This window comes from Hyaloscypha bicolor, assembly GCF_002865645.1.
Source record: "Hyaloscypha bicolor E unplaced genomic scaffold K444scaffold_183, whole genome shotgun sequence".
Classification (NCBI taxonomy): domain Eukaryota; kingdom Fungi; phylum Ascomycota; class Leotiomycetes; order Helotiales; family Hyaloscyphaceae; genus Hyaloscypha; species Hyaloscypha bicolor.
The window spans coordinates 2,938,759-2,952,022 of record NW_020194685.1 but is presented as its reverse complement, the minus strand read 5'-3'; the positions used below and the strand labels follow the sequence as shown (position 1 = coordinate 2,952,022).

Here is a 13,264-nt window from a genome sequence, read left to right as displayed (position 1 = left end):
TTCTTAAAGGCATCTACTATAGCTTAATAATCTATATATATAATAAATTAGTTACTATTAAGGTAATACGGCAGCTTCTTTAATACCTAAACTAGACCTGCCGTCTCAAGTTCAGGCGGCTAGTAATTTGCTTCTACTAGTATTAATATTTTGGATAGGTAGAGAACGGGTCTCTCTTTACTATTATTATTAACTTAATATATAGCCGCTCTAAATCCGTATTCCAAGCTACTATTAATATAAAAGATAAAAGGTTTTATAAAGTCAGGAAATACTAGTATTAGTACTTTATATAATATACTCTATATAGTCTTAAAGGCTTTATAGTAATAGTCTATAAAGTCATTATTAGGCTTGCTTTCTACTAATAAAACTTTCTTTTTCTTTTTCTTACTTTCCGGCTAAATAGTAATATATAGAGGCAAGGGTATTAGTATTACTTTAGTAAAGTTGGCCCTCTTCCTGCCTTTCTTTAGTCCGTTCCTAAAGCCTACTATTTTTAATTCTATAAGTAGTTCTATAATCTTGGTATAATAGTTAATAAATTTATAGTAGTATTCAAAAAAGCTAATAATAATCTCTAGCTATACTAAATTCTCCGGGAAGTTCTATACCTTAACTATTTTAATCTTGTTTTCTAGGATACTAAGCCCAAGTTTTAATACCTTATAATCTAATACCTATATACTTGGCTATAGGAAGTAGTATTTGGTAATAGAAAGCGTAATACCGGACTTCTCAAGTAGTAAGAGTACTATACTCAGGTTATACAAGTACTATTTAATTATCCTAGAGAATATAATAATATTATTAATATATATAAGGATAAACTACTATAAGTAATTACTAAATAGGCTCTCTATATAATATTAGAAGAAACTTGGTATTATTACTAGGCCTATAATAGCTACTATTAGCTATTTATAACCTCTATAGGGCATTACTATTATTACCTTTTACTAATCTTCTAGAGTAATCTTTTATTAGAAAAAGGATTTAGTAAGATCCAGACTCGAAAAGATCTAGGACCCTCTAAGGGCTACCAGAATTATATCTTGCTTTAGTAATAGGTAGGTATCTATATTTAACTTCATATTAACCTGCTATAGGTTAATAATAACTCTTGGTTTATTATTTTTCCATACTATAAATACTAGTAATACTATAGGAAAAGGTCGTCCTAATAATACAGGTTCTAAAGCTTCTTCTAGCTTTATAGGATTAAGTACTAAATCTATTCCCTTCTCGTCTCGCCGTAATAGCAGGTATAGTACCTGCCTAAGGTCCGAAATATCTACTTCTTTTTTAAAAGAAATAGGTATTATAATACCGTTATTAAAGTAACCCAAGCTCGGTCTAAAAAGCATTATATATTAGTAGAACAGATTCCTGACTTATTACTATACTTCTGGTCCCCAGTAATCCGAGATATCTGCTATTATAATATTAGCTTCCTTTTTATTAGGAGATCTCACTAAAAAGGGAAAACTATTAGGGTATCTCTCTTTAGGTTTATTATTAGTTATTAGTAACTTGCTATTAAAGATTTCCGCTAGGTTTATAAGAACCTCTGCTTCTTTACTATTAAGGTCTAGATATTCCGCTAATATTCCGATATAGATGCCTTTTAGTAGATAAATCGGAATATTACCAAAGTTAGTATATAGTATTAGTTAAGGTATTCTATTAGTTATACTATTAACTATAGAGCCAAAGCAGTAGATTACCTTGTCCTTTTATATAACTAGCTATAGCAGGTATTCTGCTTCTTATAATAGAAGTATTCTGTATTATACTAGAAGGTTAACTTCTATTCCTGGTACTATAGTAACTGCTTCGGTAAGGTAAACCCTAGTAGCCCGGTATATTCGCCTCTCTCTAGGGGATATTAGTATAAAGATAAATATTAGGCCTCTAGTATCCCCGACTTTGAGGTAATCTGCTTTATTTTCCTTTTCCTATCTAAAATGAAATTAATGCTTTTTTAAGAATTATATCCTTAATAAGATTCTACCCGGTAAATAGTTAACTATATAGCTAACCTCTAGTAAGAAGTATACTATCTGCTTATCCGTAATAAGGCAAGACACCAGTAGGCTAACGAAGGTTTTTGTAATAGGGCTATGGCCCACTCCCGTTAGTTATAACTAGTCCTCTTACGGTAGTAGTATCTCTACTAGCTAGGGGAACTTCTTTCATAATATTAGTCTATTAATTAGGATTATGGGAGACCTGGTATTAGAATAGAATAACTGAGTTTGGCTATCTAATATATATATAATATCTCGGATATTTGTATTTAAAGTATATAATATTCCATTAATAAGGATTACTATCTTCTTTAATATTTTTCGCTTTCTTTTTAAAGCAGAGTATTTCAAGAGCTTTATTACCTTATTACTATTCTCTAATTCCGAGGCAGAAGTAGGTATTATTTCCTATAATATATATTCGGGTTCTAGACCCTCTGGGTAGGGCGAGAATATATTACTATTAATATCTGATAGTAGCTCTTTAGCTTCTTCTAGTAAGTTATCCTTAATATAAATAATATTATCTTTATCCGAGTTTATAACTATTAGTAACTAGTATACTATACTTGGTTTAGTTATTGGCCCGGCTAGAGGTTTTAGTTATATTATTAATATAACGGGTATCTCGTTATTAGAGTTATTAAGGTCTTATAGATTATTATATATTACTATATTAGTTTTTATTAGTATAGATCTGGATAATATTATAAGATTAGTAATAGTAATTTGATTTATTAGTATAGGAACTAGTAGAGCCGGGGTATATTATATCTCTATAATATAGCTAATCTTTGATTTGCTTTCCGTTCCTAAATATGTTTTCTTAATTCTCGTTATTACTAAGTATATAAAAGTACTAAAAGGTAAAGTAGCTATTAATATTAGTAGTAATAAAAGATACTAGGAGAGCGGGCTCGGCTTTTACCCTAGTAATCCGCTTGAAAGTTTCCCTCCTCTCCGGATAATAAAGAGTTAGGAGTAGTTCTATTATTAGTATCTTAATCTATTCCAATAATAAAGGTATTAGTATAATATTTACTCTAGTATTATTTATAAGTATCCCAATTAACTATAACATATTTCTTCTTTCTATTATCCGTATTAATAATAAAGATATAAACTTATTGAGGTATAAATCCGTTTCTATTATTATTATTATTCTAGTAATTACTATAGAAGCACTAGCTATTACTATTATTATTCTAGTTATTACTATTATTATTCTAGTTATTTCTATTATTATTCTAGTTATTTCCGTTATTACTCTAGTTATTTCCGTATTTATTATATTAATATTAGGAGGGGCCCGCTAAAGAAGTATTACTTGTTCCTAACTAGTTTTATAGGATACTATCTATCTACTTAATTCCTGGTAGGCAGTATATAAATAGAATTATCTCTACTTCCTCTATAACTTTCTTAAATAATACTTTTAAAGGTTCCTCTAGCTTATTATAGCTAAACTTACTAAAACGGTTATTATTAAAGTAATATATGTTTTATTAAAAGTTATCTGCCGGAATAGTATACTAAACTTGGGACTATTTAATAAGTTTTCTTATATCTTGGTTCTATTTTTTAATAATATTAAGGTATATTTAGAGTTATTTGAATTACTATCTTGCCTAGTATTCCGCAATATATACTTTAGCTTAAAAGTCATTTATTATATTATTCGTTTCTCAAAGGGGTACTACTATTATAAAAGTAAAGTCCAGGCTATTATAAATATGGCAAATAATATTATCTTGATTTGTCTTACTAGCTTCTCTATATAGTCTATATTTCCTAGAGATATATTCTCTAATATCTATCTCCGTTTTATTATTAAAGTAGTATTATATACTATCTGCTTTTACTAAGGCCTAGGAAAAATTAATATAAAAGTATTATACTAGCTAAATCTTTTACTCTTTAATTAATTCTATTATAAGAATAGTAACTTTATCTTCTAGTCCGTTAAACCAGGTTACTGCCTTGCCCTTTATATATAATAGTAGGATAGCAAGAACTAGGCAATCTTTATATATGCCTACTAGTATTATTAAGCATTTACTATAAATAATAGCGGATAGGGTATCTAGTATACTATTAAAGATACCGACTTCATTAATTCTTAGTCTTTTAACTCCATAGAATAGTATTCTATAGTTATTCTGGTATCTTTTATTCTTGCTAGAATACTAGCGGTTTCATAAGATAGTTCTAGTCTAGTATTATTTCTTATGGTATTCGAACTCCTTAAAGTAATAGTAGTAGTTATACTTATTATCCGAGAAGTCTCTATTATCGTTATTATCCGGAGGCATACTACTAATATTATATAATTAAAAGCTAGTCTTGCCTTAACCTCTAGTATTCTATTATCCGTTACTATATAGTATCTGGGAGATTCGGGATATAGCTCTGGATTATTGTCCGCCTCGTCCGGTATTCTCTCTACTATAACGAGAGATCTCCGATATAATATTAATAGCCTTATCTTTAGGAGGTTCCTTCCGGAATTATTCCAGGAAGCAGGTAAAGGCTACTACTTCCGATATTAACGAATTCTGGCTATAAATAGTCTCTAAGGCCTTTGCTCTTAGCTATTATCGGGTATTACTATCTATAACCTGTAGAAATGTCTTGGCTATAGTAATATCTCCCGTTATTAGGATATCTCCGAGATATAGAAAGCTATTATTATTAAGTTCTTTACTAATTTCTATAATTATTATAGTATCCTTTTTCTATTATACCTTAGAGTATCGGATCTCGGTACTAGATAATAATTATAATAGGTTTTATAATAGTATTAGGGATATTATATTATTAACGTTTATAAAGAAGTATTATAGTCTGGGAAGTAGTCTGCTATTATTACCTCTAATATTACGGAAAAAAGGGTATCTTGAAACGGATAGCTAGGAGTAAAGGGTATTCTATTAACCCGAGGTTCTTCTGGCTAAGATATCTGAAATAGTAAAGGTATATCGTGGTCCGTAGGGTAAAGTATATTATAGCAATACCTTGGGACTAGTATTATAGATATTGGTTTCCTTACTAGCTCGATATTCCTCTTGCTTTTCGGGCGTTTAGTAATTTAGAGTTATAAGCCTCGAGGGTATTAATTCCTGATATAGTAAGGGCCTTAATACTACTAATAACTCTGCTATTAGTAATGGCTATTATTTGGTAAAGGCTACTAATTATGATTCCGGAAATGCCAAGGTATTAATTTATTATAGAAACGTTAGATCTGAGGTAGTTCTATAATATTAATATATATCGGATATAGTCCGACGGTAATATTCTATTAGTTAGGGTAATTCTTCTTGATTTATTAGTAATATATGGGAGGGGCCGGCTATACTCTCGATTAGAACCGTTATTAGTACCATTACTATTTCGAGAATAGTATTAATATCGAGTTTTGAAGCCGTTAGCTTTATTATTACTTTGCTAGTACCCAAGTTACTAAGTATAGGAGAGAAATCGGGATCAAAAGTATATTACCCGTTAGTAGCTCGTATTCGGTTCTTGCCTTGCTTTTTAGGTATAGGAGAGGATACTAGTAGTGGGCTTACTATCTATATTATAGCTTCTGGTCATTCGTTCCTATACTTCGAGGAGAAGTTCGGTTCGATTATTGAAGTGTCTTGATTAATGGTTCGTAGTAGTGCCATTAAGCGTCATTACGTATGGACTACGAGGGACGTTCGACGGCACTGCAGTAATACATGGCGGAAGCGCTTGATCTCCTGAATCAATCGTACTACGATAGCAGATTTCAATTCGTGCTTTTACAGCCGATTTAAGGCATTGCTACCATATTGAATAACAAGAAGGAGGAGAAAGAAGATAATCAATTCTACTGCTACGAAGCTACCTAATGTGGCAGTAGCGCCACACCACAGCGCTACCACGTGACGCACGTGCCATCACAGGAATAGTGAAACCATTCGATTGTTTCCACTCTGCTGAGCATTCAAGTCTTTGAAGTGCAAATCGCGTTTTGAGTTTTTTTTCTACCGCGAACTTTGCTGGTCTGCAGTCAGCCGACAGAGAAAATGTGTTGCAATCTGCATGGAATTGAAGGAAACCGATACCCCGTAAACATAATCAAACCCTCCGAAGTCTCGAGATAATTGTTTTTCGTAACTTGCAGCTGCATATCACCCAAACCGTATCACCCGCATGAAAGCACGCCACCACATATGCATTTCATTCAGAGAAGGGAATGCCCTCAAGGCAGCAAGATTCTCAGCCTCATCCTCACCTTGAGTAATATTCTGTGATATAATACCCCGTCTCGCCACAGCAGATGTGCCTCGCAGTCAACCCAACTCCATCTCTCACAGCCGCTGTTTATCTATCAGACGTATATCCCTTGCCTTTGAACCGACCATTAGCGATGCCGGGTAGCCCGCAAGGAAATCAAGCAGGTGGCGGAGAGCCACCTGAGCGGCGAACAACATTTAGGTCTCCGACGTTTGACTCATTTCGACGTCGAGGAACCGGAACATCTACAAGATCAAATAAAGAGAGAGAGAAGTGGCCGTTTCAAGAGCATTTTTCTTGCTACGAAGGTCTGACTTGGGAGGCGTTGAGGGGATATTTGGAGAGGAAATGGCCTGGTATTAGGCTTGCTGAGCGGAGAGTATGAGTTGTTTCTTGGCTGACGTGGGAGTACTTGATACTGACGTGGTTGTCTAGGAACTGGATCAATGGCTGTTCGAGATACCTGAGCGATTGACAGATGTGCGTCGTCATTTCTAGCTAGACTTGTTGTCAACGAAGGCCGAGTACACGCTGACATTTCATGTGCCTACAGGGAGATCGAGACAACATCGCTGCTTTGAGAGACATCAATACGGGCGGTCGACGCCGACAAAGGACGCCTGAATAATGGTGTTCAACATGGTGGAGAGGCGGTGGCTTAGAGCCAACTCAGCCAAGCCACACAGGCAGACATCGTAATTATTCCACATTGCCGCAGAGCCTTGTAATCGTCATGCTGGACCAATCGAAATGTCTTAGTCTCAAATGGCATGTTCCATGTGCAAATTGTGTCACATTCCTAGTCGCCCGCGATAAGCCCTGCGTAGCCAACATGTCGCCTTGACTTCAACTTCTCAGACAGAGCCTCTGGGGCTGTAATTTTGTAGAAGCTTTATTAACCCTTCAATATTCTCCATCGAATTGTTTGGGTGGCCTTGAACAATTGTCTAGTATCTTGCAAAAGAACGTTCTGTGATCGACGATGTACTTGCCGCTGCCTGCTAATTTCCAAAAGTCGTATATCGACCGAGATTCATACCCGCGCAATCTGATCCGGAGAACCGTGAGCACGTATCCGAGTGCATTGACAGCATATGCGACAAGGCTGGATTTCGCGACTCCAAACCTGTTCGAAACGGACATCAAGAGATTGGAAGTGCCGATTCGGGATCTAAAAACCGACGACGGCAATGGAGAAGGTCTGCCCCCAAAGAAACCCATGCTAAAATTGTACACTAATAAGATGCTGTAGATTTGGATAAACTAAACATCCAATCGCCGGATGAGCTCACAAAATGGTTTGGCGTGAAGGTAGTCCACGATCCCAATGATCCCCAGAATCCAGTGGTTGCTGTACAGCGGAAAGATCCAAAATGCCGATTTGTATACATCTACGGCGCAAACTCACGAGCTCGTCTGGGAATCACTCGTTCGATGCTGCTGGAGCTCTTCACGTTCCACCAAGTGATGCCAGATTATTTGGACTTCATATCGGTCTTCGGTCTCCAGAGCGAGGCGCGAGATCTAAGATTCAGCAGCTTTCGCGAGCAGAAGAACCTCAAATTGCAGCACGGAAGCTCTGGAATCGATAGTTTGGGTCGATCAGGGAAGCATTATCAGCTATGTTACAACCTGAAGGGTGTTACTTTCAAGTTCGAAGATCCCAAGGACCACAGCAAGAACCAATGGTCAATAAGGCAGGCCGCGTTTTATCACCAACTTGATGTTGTCGGAGGCAACGCGCTCTGGATTGTGACGAAAGGCGGCTTGGATATTCAGCAGCGTTTCAAAGAACTGACGGGAAACGGTGCGAGGCCCGAGGATAAAGCCTTTGGAACACCGGACGAATGCTTTCGGTCGAGTCTGTCGGCTCATTTGCTTTTCTGTCACTGGTCGACCGAAGATTGGCGAGGGTATATAAAGTGGTTGGAATATACTATTGAAAAGGATGCAAGTCAAATTCTCTTCAACCATTAAGGACTCACAAGCTAACTCAACTTTCCAAGACGGAAATGGCGGTCTTGGGTCCAACCGGTAAAGGGCATCATCACCACATTTACACTGCAAGAGATATCCAGCACCTACAGCGATGGGCCGAGAAGGTTCGAGAGGTAACCTCCGTCCTCAAGGCAAACGTGGATGTGATGACCTCGCTTCGGCGATTCTACACCGATCTTCGAGACAACGAAGAGTTTCCCATGAGAGGGTCCTGCAGTGATGATATTGGTGTCTTTGCCAGCCAGCTGGGCAATCTGATAGACGACTTCAGACTGCAAATCGACCGTGCAGATGCACTTGTCAGAATCACGACTGACAGAATGGAACTGGTGAAACAGCATCGACTTGAAAGGCTAAACATGAACATGGAGAATGAGGCCATCATAGTGCGGATCATCACGATTGTGACTCTGATTTATCTCCCTGCAACCTTTGTGTCGACGTTCTTCAGTACAGATATTGTCAAGTATCAAGGTCAGGGACAAGAAAAGGGTAGCTTTTCGAATGTGGCGATGGTGAGATGGGTGCAGGTCACCCTACCGCTGACAGTGTTGACGATTGTATTTGCGTACATTTGGAAGAGTTTGGCGGAGAGGAGATCACAACGTGAGGTTCTGCCGATGGATGCAGAAGACCTGCATCGGCCACTGTGGATGTCGGACAAATGGAAATGGCGTCCTAGAGCAAGAAAGGCATCGTCTTCTGTGGAAAGTAAGGTGTGAAAGTAGTGGGCATTATCTTGAATTTTTAGGAGGGAGACATCTTGGAGGTTGAGGCTAGATGAAGCGTCCAAGAAGACCGGCTGCAACTGGACGAGTTGATGCCAAACTGGGGCAGGTTGCTAAGAAGAGATTTGCGTAGGTAGGGACAGTGGATCAAAAGAGGCGGACTTCAGCACAAACTGTTACCAGCGTAGTAACAGAAAGCCATAAACATAGCCACGTAAATATCTACTTAGTTTATGGGTATCGGTGTACTTGAAGTGAAGTGTGTCACTGTCGGAAGTCTCTCGACCAAGCATTCTATATAAAATGTGATCCATGCGGTCTCTGCATGGGCGGGCGGGCAAGCCAATGGCGGCCAACTGGCCTGGCACAGGCGCGCCAGCCACCACCTCAGCTCTCGGTGACTGCATCTGCGCTTTGTCTCTCAGCCTCCCCCCAGCCTCTCTGCCTGAGCAATGGCGGCCCCTCTCCCTCCCGTTTCCCGCCTTGAGCCCCATCTCCCCCGCCGGTTCTGTGAGCCTGTGGCTGCTACGGCGAGGCTCCGACTGATCTCCCAAACCTCAAATGAAAACCATCAGTTGTTCTCAACGCTTCTCGCCTCCATATTGACTATTATTTCCTCTATGTGTCTTATTTGTTATCCCTAGCATCGAGGTAACTTATCAAACTGCCTACCATCATGAGCGAGCCTCGTTCCGCCCCACAATCACCCTATCGTGAAGCTTTCCTACGCCATTTACAGCAAAAAGAGCGTCGCAACTGGGAGGACAAGATATTCTACCTTCCGAGCGACATCAGAGCATGGATGAACAAGAAGTCGCCGGGCGAGGCGGTTACGAATGTTGTGCGACTAGTCTCTTCCTTTTACGATGGCGATGGCTTCCCAAAGATAACAGCCGATAAATGCACCAAGCACCAGCTCGTTCTCGCAGTTCTCTTACATCCAGATGTCAACTGTGGACACCTGATTGACATCTTCGTGCGATGCAATCTTTCCGACAATTATCTCCTCTTGTACGCCGACCCGAAGAGCCGATACAATTCCATTGTGGAGGACTTGACGAAGGAGCGGCCGTTGCTTCCAAGGGGCTATACACAATATGACTACAAGGCTGTCATTGACGCATTCGATGAAGTTCGATGGGCCTTTTGTCCTGCCTCTCTGGAACTTCACATGGACACAGATTTTCCATCCGGGCCCTGCATCCTTCCTTTCATCCACGGAGTGGTGATCAATAAAAAGGGCGGAACTGCCAATGTGCGCCATTACAAAATCCAGGAAGATGTTGTGGAATCGAAAGAGTTGAAGAAAGCCTTAGAGTCCTCCAAGCATAAAGATCCAATTTTCGGCTTGGTACGTTTAATTCGCCTAGGCTTAATTATCTTCCACTAACCTTCCTTCAGTGTTACGAATTCGCGATCAAGTCTTATGTCGCTGGTTGGGAAGATATATATAAGTTCGAAAGCGAGGCATTTAGGGGCGTTCGTACCCAGGAGGGTGTTGTGAAGTATCTGGGAGAATACCACTTCAGGGAAGGGGGAGACACCTCACCGAACCACAACATCATTCTCGAATATGGCCAGCAAGATCTCGATGAGTACCTTGCAGACACATACCCTCCGGTTTTGAACACTGAGATCATTGCTTTCTGGGAGGATCTGTTCAAGGTGGCTGCTACCCTTAAGTCATTGCATCAATTCGAATACAAGGGCGAAGATGGGAAAATCCAATACTATAAGGGGTGAGTCCCCATATGCAAGTCATAAGCCTCACTGACGCCAATCTTACAGATGGCATGGTGACATCAAGCCTGATAACATACTTCGAGTGCGTGGGGAGTTTAAACTTGCCGACTTTGGATTCACAAAATTCGAGAAAGATGTGATTGGAAGGACGAGTACGTTCATACTTGGTGGAACGCAGACTTATGGTAAATGCAGACCTCGTGCTATCTATATGCGAAGCTAACTACCTCAATCCAGGCGCTCCAGAGTGTGATAAACAAAGATTGGGAACTATTACGCCCCATTTGCAGACAATAGACACATGGTCGTTCGGATGCGTTCTCTCAGCTGTCGCAACGTGGGTTATACTTGGCTCACAGACTTATGACAGCTATCGCCAAGTTCGAATGTTAGAAATTGCGAACCTTCGCCTACGTGCCAAAGATGGCAATGGTGGTGGTGCTCCTTCAGGGGACGACGCTTTTCATGACGGGACAAAAGTCCTGCCTTCCGTCCTTCATTGGCATGATTTCCTTCGGAACTCCTCACGGAAAGCCGACACAATATCTTACCGAGTTCTCAATCTCATTGAGGAAAGGATGCTTCTGGAAAGTCCGAGCAAGAGACTGAGCTTCGAACAGCTATGCGAAGAGTTGGAAGACATCATCTTACTTGCGAAGAATGAGCACCAAAAGTTGACAGACAGAGGAAGCCTCAAGGTGATTGAGCCAGATACATTAGAAGCTTTGTTGCAGCTAGACAAGCGCGCACCAGCTACGGCGACACCAATTGTCCAGGTGAACACAACTCAGAACGCCGGGCGAAGCTCTGGATCCCTGTCACCAGATGACCGATCTCAGCTTCGCCCAAGGTCAGAAAGAGTTAGGAAGTCAGAACGTCTCGAGCGAATAGTCATTGGAAAGACCGCGAATCGAGAGGGGGCAATTAAGATCGGCCTTGGCATTGTGAATGAGGACCTCGAAACATGCGATAGTCCTCAACAGGATCCTGCGGACGCCAGTGAAACTGTTTCGAAAGCATTCGCTTCGGCAAAGAGCTGCCAGGATTCACCAGCCTCGAGCAGCAAGGAGAAGGGGGAAGATATTCCTGTGATAAACCTCATCTACGACAGTCCAGTTGCCGCTCATGCTGGGGCCTTTCCCCCAGCCATTATGGACGCTACATCACACCCACCGAAGGATAGTCAGCAATCGTTCAAACCCAAAGACCCTCCTGGTAGTACCACGATTACAAACCCCTCCTCATCAACAGAACGAACGGCACCCCCATTGCAGAAAAATCTATCGAAAGGGAAGGGTAAGGAGGTTCTAGGCCGGAGCGGATACTTTGGTGAAGATGAAGATTTCCGCCCTCCGGTAACGCCTCCCGAAATCGACAAGGCTCCCGTAACACAAATAGCCACTGAAAGTACTGCGCGCCCTCCGCAAGCATATGGCCAACCGCCCAACGTCACTCCAAGCAAAAATCTGCCGCCAACTCCTCAAATTAGTCCCGATCCTGTTTCAGAACATGATCCACCAGTTGGACTCTCGCCCACAAGCATGCAACCTCCCTCTTATGCAATATTTGATGAACACGCACGCCTTGAGAAGCTGTGGGGAGACAAGAAGGGCCTCTTCTCATCTCTCTTAAGCAAGATCCCAGATGATCCTTGGCTCAAGAACTTCATTTCCAACCGCGACATCGTAGGTTACCCACGTAGTTTTTTTTTTGAAAGAGAGACTTACTGATCTCTATCACAGGCTTTCGTCGTCGACAATGCTGCCACCATGAAGCCGCACTGGGCCGTTGCAACGCGAGTGCTGATAACCTTAGCAATGAAGATCGGGCCCTTAGATAATGACGGCCTTGATCTTATTTACACAATCGGCACTAACTATAATCACAAGGAGGTCAAAGGATGGGCTATCCCAAAAACATTCAAAAACTCCATGCAAGGCTCGGGCGAAGAAATCAATCACATGTACAAGACGAACATGAAAGAAACGCTGGAAAAAATATTTGATAAATATACCAACACCAGCAAAAAGATGACACTTATCGTTCTCACTGACGGCCTCTGGGAGGGCTGTGCCAACAACGACGATGTTGAAAAGTTGATTGCTAGCTTCTTAACGAAGTTGAAACCCAGGCTCAAGAAGTGGGAATCTCGCTGGTTTAGTATACAATTTGTGTCCTTCGGCGAGAATAAGCCTGCGTTGGAACGGCTTCGAAAGCTCGACGACAATATGCCAACTGAGTAAGCAGTCAGAAATTTGCCCATTTATGTTCTATTTGCTAACGATTTCAAGGGAGGATGTGATCGACACGAAGCCTTGGTGGTTTCAAGATGTCAGCAAGCTCATCTTGGGAAGCATGACGGATGGAGACGACAAAGACGATCCTACTTCGCCCTTGCCAATGTCACCTTCTCCCGGTCTATCGACAGCTGCGACTTCTGCTACGTTTTCCACACCGCCTGCGCCTGAGAGAAAACCCAGCTGGAGGCGGAAGCATTTG

At 40.6% G+C, this 13,264-nt stretch overlaps 4 protein-coding genes across 4 annotated transcripts; all 4 read left to right on the top strand.

The window, feature by feature from the left end:
* Window positions 1-6,211: 6,211 nt before the first annotated feature.
* Window positions 6,212-7,060, top strand: K444DRAFT_622119 (uncharacterized protein; the record flags this gene model as incomplete). Its single annotated transcript, XM_024882037.1, has 3 exons — window positions 6,212-6,675; window positions 6,732-6,776; window positions 6,850-7,060. Coding segments are annotated over exons 1-3 (452 nt in total), but the record flags the coding sequence as incomplete, so codon positions are not given.
* A 153-nt stretch (window positions 7,061-7,213) lies between these two features.
* Window positions 7,214-9,267, top strand: K444DRAFT_670402 (uncharacterized protein). The gene is made up of 3 exons (XM_024887620.1): window positions 7,214-7,495; window positions 7,549-8,246; window positions 8,303-9,267. The coding sequence occupies exons 1-3, from the start codon at window positions 7,279-7,281 to the stop codon at window positions 9,014-9,016; spliced, it is 1,629 nt and encodes a 542-aa protein (XP_024727661.1). The 5' UTR covers window positions 7,214-7,278; the 3' UTR covers window positions 9,017-9,267.
* Window positions 9,268-9,459: 192 nt separating this feature from the next.
* K444DRAFT_276293 (uncharacterized protein) lies at window positions 9,460-10,932 on the top strand. Its single transcript, XM_024871510.1, has 2 exons — window positions 9,460-10,373; window positions 10,424-10,932. Exons 1-2 carry the CDS (start codon window positions 9,699-9,701, stop codon window positions 10,763-10,765), a joined length of 1,017 nt encoding a protein of 338 aa, XP_024727660.1. The 5' UTR covers window positions 9,460-9,698; the 3' UTR covers window positions 10,766-10,932.
* Window positions 10,933-13,105, top strand: K444DRAFT_276298 (uncharacterized protein). Its single transcript, XM_024871511.1, has 5 exons — window positions 10,933-10,950; window positions 11,003-12,450; window positions 12,508-12,601; window positions 12,652-13,004; window positions 13,057-13,105. The coding sequence occupies exons 2-4, from the start codon at window positions 11,152-11,154 to the stop codon at window positions 12,768-12,770; spliced, it is 1,512 nt and encodes a 503-aa protein (XP_024727659.1). The 5' UTR covers window positions 10,933-10,950; window positions 11,003-11,151; the 3' UTR covers window positions 12,771-13,004; window positions 13,057-13,105.
* The last annotated feature ends 159 nt before the right edge of the window (window positions 13,106-13,264 follow it).